The sequence below is a fragment of the Miscanthus floridulus genome, chromosome 5 (assembly GCF_019320115.1).
Source record: "Miscanthus floridulus cultivar M001 chromosome 5, ASM1932011v1, whole genome shotgun sequence".
In the NCBI taxonomy this organism is placed as follows: Eukaryota; Viridiplantae; Streptophyta; class Magnoliopsida; order Poales; family Poaceae; genus Miscanthus; species Miscanthus floridulus.
Window position 1 is genome coordinate 95,230,246 of NC_089584.1, and position 6,264 is coordinate 95,236,509.

The 6,264-nt window shown below is 49.6% G+C and overlaps 1 protein-coding gene across 1 annotated transcript; it reads right to left on the minus strand.

Moving 5' to 3' along the window:
* Nucleotides 1-769: 769 nt before the first annotated feature.
* LOC136452663 (WUSCHEL-related homeobox 7-like) lies at nucleotides 770-4,684 on the minus strand. The gene is given in 5 exon segments (XM_066453255.1): nucleotides 770-1,166; nucleotides 3,074-3,302; nucleotides 3,304-3,892; nucleotides 3,894-4,158; nucleotides 4,332-4,684. Coding segments are annotated over 5 exon segments (1,590 nt in total). The 5' UTR covers nucleotides 4,510-4,684; the 3' UTR covers nucleotides 770-837.
* Between the last annotated feature and the right edge of the window lie 1,580 nt (nucleotides 4,685-6,264).

Consider the following 6,264-nt stretch of genomic DNA (forward strand, 5'->3'; position numbering starts at 1 on the left):
TGTGATGTTGAAAGATATGACCAAAGTTCTAAGAAGACGGAGAAGGTAACCTTTGGAATGGAAATAATCCGAGAGGCTCGTACCTCTCCAAGTATTCAATCCTTCTTGGAAGTACTAAGATGTACACCATCTTATATTAGAGATAGGTTTTGGTGGAGGAACCTGATGATGGATATTGAGCTTTTGCTGCCAAAACTACGACACTTGTAGGATGTACGTGATTGACGAACAAAAGCAGACAATGAATTTGGATTTTCTTAGTTCTTCCCAACAAATTTTGCACACATTTTTCCCTTTTCATTTTGCCTTTGGCCCCGTTCGCGTGCCCTTAAACCCAGCTTGATCCGCTTCTTTTTTCATTCAGAACCGTATTTTCCTCTCACAAATTCTTCCATAATTCCTCCAAACCATTCAAATTCCTCTGCAACCATACCAGCCGAACAACACCCCCCCCCCCCCCCCCCCCCAAAAAAAAAAAGGGCATACATTTTGTTCATCCAACTCGATCCGAACCAAGAACTTGCAAATGGTCTATTGCCAAGGCTTATTAATAGCATTTTCTTAAAAGGATATATAGTACTAAGAATTATACTTGCAGATAGAACAACGTACACAAACATACTATATACGGTTAAGCAATACTACTATCTTGCAAGACACAGAGATTGCAATACGATATTGTTCTTAGTGCACTGCAGTGCAAGCATACATAATATACGAGACAAATTAAACGAAGACTAGATAAATCGGCATACCCTAATAAAACCACTTGCCATCCGCGCTTTTGCGCGGCACACAGGGACTCTAGCTTTTTCACGCGTCACGTTCAATTCGCCATTATACCAGGACGTAGTAGAAGGCATCGTGCTGGAGCGGCTCCACCGTGCAGCCCGACGCATCGACGGGGACGGGCTCGAGGTCGAGGCCGCGCTCGCCGACGCCGCGGAGCAGCACGGCCGCCTCGCCGAACTGCGCCCTGACGTCGAGCCTCGCAGCCGCGACGTTGTACACCACGCTCTTGCCCGTGACGGTGTCCGTGATGCACAGCGCCACGACGCCCTCCTGCGCCGCCGCCGTGGGCGCCGCGGCTGCGGCCGTGGCAACGGCAGGTGCACCGCCGGTGCTGACACCGACAGCCCCGGCCCCGGCTCCGGGCACTGCCAGTCCTGCGTCCATGTAGAGAGACAGTCAAACATACTGCGTCCAAGTTATTGCGCGTGGCCCATGAATTAAGAAATCGAAGGGTTTGAGAAAACCCAAGTAAAATGACAGTCCAGTCAATGCATGCGTGCATGAACAGAGCCTTGAATTGCCATGCCATGCCATGCACACACGCGCACGGCCGCACGCTCGCTCTAGGTAAAGAAGCCTCTACAGTGTGAAAGGAACTTTAAGTGCTTTGCTTCATTGCTTGGACGTCGAGCGGCAGAAGTTTGACAACCGTCATATCAAACTTTTCAAGAACGTATGTACTGTACGCATGCAAAATTTACCTTCTTCTAACCCTTTTCTACGGCAGAGAGAAGCGAGCATAACATCCATAAAAAAAATGAATTCTAGATCTAGATACATTCTCGATTAAAATGTCTAAAGTTTAATCAAATATATGGTAAAAACATTAACGTATACGACGTTAAATAAATATACTATAAAAATATATTTAATGATGAATCAAATGGTACATACCTAGGACGATAAATGTTAATATATTCCTATCCAAGATTAAATCAAACTTGATATACTTTTACATTCATGGTACTGTTCTGAAATTGTATCTTATTTTTGTTTTGTGTGTGTGTGTGGTGGTGGTGGTGGGGGTGGGGTGGGGGGGGGGGGGGGGGGGGGGGGGGTTGGATTACCACACTACTCCTGCAAGGCCTAACAGAGGGGGCAAAAAGATGGATTCGTTACGTGCAGCATTAGATGCATCTACATATGATGAGGCTGTGTTTAGTTTCCAAAAAATGATACAGTAGCCATCATATCGAATCTTACGATACGTGCATGGAGCATTAAATGTAGACGAAAAAAACTAATTGTATAGTTTGGTTGAAAATCACGAGACGAACGTTTTGAGCCTAATTAGTCTATGATTAAACACTAATTACCAAATAAAAACAAAAGTGCTATAGTAGCCAAATTCCTAAATTTCGTGAACTAAACACAGCCTAATATGATGTTGTCACCACGAAATAGTTCATACCTTTGAAGCATTCCATCATGAACGGCTTTTGTTTCCTGATGGGGAGAACAACTCACAAATTTTGGTCTTTTTCTAAAGCTACTGTACTTGCAAACTGACAAATTTCCACAACTTTTATCATGCACGGTAAAGTCACGCAGGAAGGCTGTGACAAGATCGAACATATGTACTGTACTCCTATAAGAGATTTCGCATGCATGCATGGCTTAATCTTACCGATTGCCACGTGCATCCCTTTAGACATACAAACACTCAGCTTGAACGATCCTAAATTTTCAGTCAGAACAGTATTTTTCTCTTACACTAAACCAACCAACAATAATAATCCACGATCGTATACGATCATTTCAGCCCCGGCCAAACAGGCTGACTGACAGTAGCCTTGTATTGGGATCGGTAAGATGTGATTGCATTGGAGCTTTTTGCCTATTTTATCAAAAGAGGAGATGTGTTTGAATTTTTAAATGTGATTTGTGCAATTCCATGCCAACAAGCATACAGCTCCGACGTCAAAGCTAGCAGCCTAGTAGTACTGAACACCGAATATACACAGCCTGTTCATTTGTTAATTTCAAACGAAGCTTATCAGTAGGTCAACGGTAATTTCCTCATGCAACTGGCCAGCACCGACCAACACCGACCAGCGATGAGGGAAAAAAAACGAACCTGAAAGAGAGACCCACTATAATAGTACTATACGAGAGAAATGACCTCCTAATCATGTTAATGTGATGCGACACAATGACAGTCTTTAATCCATACAAACACAATCCAAGCATACGATGATATAACACGTACTGTACTGAGAGAAAAAATGTACGTACGGACTTTAAAAAAAGGTACTCGAACATTAATCAACTTTTCACATACCTTGCAACAGATCATAGTTGGCGACGACACCATGAGTACTTGCAGGCAAACCTGTGAGCGCAGCGGTAGTGGCAGCCACGCTCGCCACGGTAACAGCGGCGCCCGCCGGCGATGCAGCAAGAGGCGCCGCCGCGGGAGCCGCCTCCATGGCCGTGCTAGCTCCAAAGCCGTACTGCAGCAACCCCAGCTTCGAGGCGTCCTCGTGCGCCACCTCCCTTGCCACTGTGTTGGTCAGCCGCGGTGGTGCTATTGTTCTTGCCCAGCTGATGGTGATCAGCGCCGCCCCCGAGCCAGAACTGCCCGAGCCCCGCCGGGCTCCAGGCGCATGTCCTGTGACCAGTGACGGTCGGCTCTGTCACCTCGTTGCACAGCCCCAAGAACGCTCCCGCAGGCAACGCCGCCGGTGGCTCCTGTTGCACGGGCACGTGCATGTACTGGCCCCCGGCCCCGAGAATGGCAGCGACCTCGGCAGCCGACAAGCAGTAGCCGCCCAGCGGCAGCGGCTGGAAGACGGGCTCGTCGGAGGCTACGAGGTCCAGCACCTTGTGCGCTGGCGCCGAGGCCGGCGCCACGGGGTGGCCTTGGTAGTACATCTGATGGGGACACGACGCGGCGAGCGGCCCTAGCAAGTCCATGGCCGCCGCCGTCGTGGACATCGCCTGCGCCGCCGGCTTGCTGGACCCGGAGGAGCGGTCGGACGAGGACGAGGACGAGGAAGTGGGCGCCTGCGCGGGCGAGGCGAGCAGCTGGAATTGGTTCTGGATCAAGGGCTGCGGCGGCGGCGTGACGGGCGGCGCCGCAGCGGACCCCGCGGCCCGGCGCGCGCGCGAGGCCCAGCCCCAGGCGTCCGGTGCCCGCGGTGGTGGTGCGCAGCCTGTTCTTGGAGCGGGCCTTGCGGTTCTGGAACCAGTAGAAGACGTTGGCGTCGCCGACCTGGCCGTACTCCTGCAGGCGCATGCGGATGCGGGGGATCTCGTCCCGCGGCGGGTTTATCATGCCGGAGTTGAAGATGGCCTCCAGAATCCGGATCTGCTCCGGCCTGGGGTTCCACCGCGGCTTCGGATCCGGGGTCCGCTCCTCGCCACCTACACATGCATAGATGGAGCGAGAAAACATTCAACCAGGAGTCAGCTAGCTCCACCTCTCGATCTTGATCCCCACCTCGCAACAGATAAACCCTACCTTTATCTAGTGGCATGCAAGAGCCTAGCTGCGACAGTATCATGCATGCATACATCGTCTCGGGACGGTGGCGTACCTGAGTAACCTGAGAGGGGGTGCTTGAGGCAGCGGCCGGTGGTGGTGGTGTTGGAGCCGCCAGCTGAGAGGAGGGACGGCGGCGAGCTGCTGATGTCAGGTTGCGTCTGCCACGGCTCGGCGGCGTGCTTGGACCTGAACATGCTCGGCCAGTGGCTGTTGTTGAAGGAGGAAGCCATGCTAAGTCGATTCTTTCTTCTCTTCTCTTCTCTTGCCGCCCCCTTTCACAGCGCCAGATCTTCTCCTTGTGAGCTCACGACGATACTCTAGTAAAACAGCAACGGCAGCTAGGGATTCTATGCTACTACCACTACTTCATCATCTACTACTGCTACTGAAGCCGCTGTGGATCGGAGGAATTAGGGCGTGTTTAGTTTCGAAAATTTTTGGCTTTTGGCTACTGTAGCACTTTCGTTTTTATTTGACAAAAATTGTCCAATTATGGACTATTTAGGCTTAAAAGATTCGTCTCACGATTTCTCGGCTAACTGTGTAATTAGTTTTTTTTTCGTCTACATTTAGTACTCCATACATGTGCCGCAAGATTCGATGTGATGGTTACTATGCAAAAATTTTTGGTTTTTGGGTGGAACTAAACGGGGCCTTAGTGAGCTCCCTACCCTGAGAAGATCAACAAATTTCATCAACACTTGAGAAGATCAGTGAGCTCCCTACCCTGCTGCCGCACCTTCTCGCTACGCTATGGGCTATGGCCTATGGGGGTCTTTCACCAGGCTCAGCTAGTAGGCTAGACGCTCGCACACTGCTGGCAGCCTCTTATAATGGCCGCACCTACCCCTCGGTCTCGCGCAGCGTTGCCACGCAATGAATGGTCTCCCAGTTCTACTGGCCGAGCTCCAGTCCTCGCCCTGCTTGGAGATGCGTGCTCGCGAGACCGGGTCGCGTGGCGTTGCACCGGGAGGGAACTGACGGGCGGCTCGCCCCCGCTGTGCCACTCATGCCGGATGGGTGCAACGTGCGAAGGTACGCGCGACTGAGCGAGCTGGCTGCTACAGTAGTGTGCCTGCTGCCACTGCCAAGACACGGAAAACCGAAGCGACCCCCGCGCGCTGCCGTGTTCTGCCATTTCTGACGGTGCCTTTGCGACTGAGGGGGCGTGATGGCGACCCGGGGCGTCGCCTTGCCTTTCCAATCCCATTTGCCGGAAGGAATGAGAACTGCAGCCGCGTCACATGGCGATGGGCCGGGGCGGCAATTTGACCGCGCATGGCACGGTCGGGTGAGCTGCTTGTTGCGAGGACGAGCAGGGTTATTTCTGGAGGGGAACCGGGCAAAAGTGCGTAACCGGCTAACCGCAGCGTGAGTTACGCGCCGAGGAGAATTGAAAGGTGCTCTAGAATTTGAGTGGGTGTTGGATTGGACGCTACCTTTCCAGCCTTCCACGTGTCCCAGTTCGCTTGAACTTATCGGTCTCCTTATTATTTATGGTATAGTAATTTTCTCTCATAACAAATCAACGAGCAGTAGTTTTCAGCCTGACTTTTCAGCGAAACGACAGGACAACATAAGATTTATGTTGTCTACTAGTTATTTCTCCATTTTTATTTACATTGTTGTATTAGCTTTGTCCTAAGTTAAAATTTGATTTTAAAAAATGATATATAAGTTCATGACATAAATTTATGTTTTTAGATTCACTATAAATACTTTTATAATCTGTAATTCATATGTTGTGAAATTATAAGGATTTTTGAAATAGATGGTCAAAAATACTAATGTTTGGCTTAGGACAAAATTAATGTGACATGTAAAAAAATGGAGAGAGTACTACATTAGTAGCTGGCTTTAGTGCAGAGTGCACTACTGTCTCCGTTCTAAAGAAACAATTTTAGTTCTATACTTAGTCAAACTATGTAAAATTTAGTTAAGATACCAATTGCATTCATCCAGCTAATAATTAGCTACAAAAATTT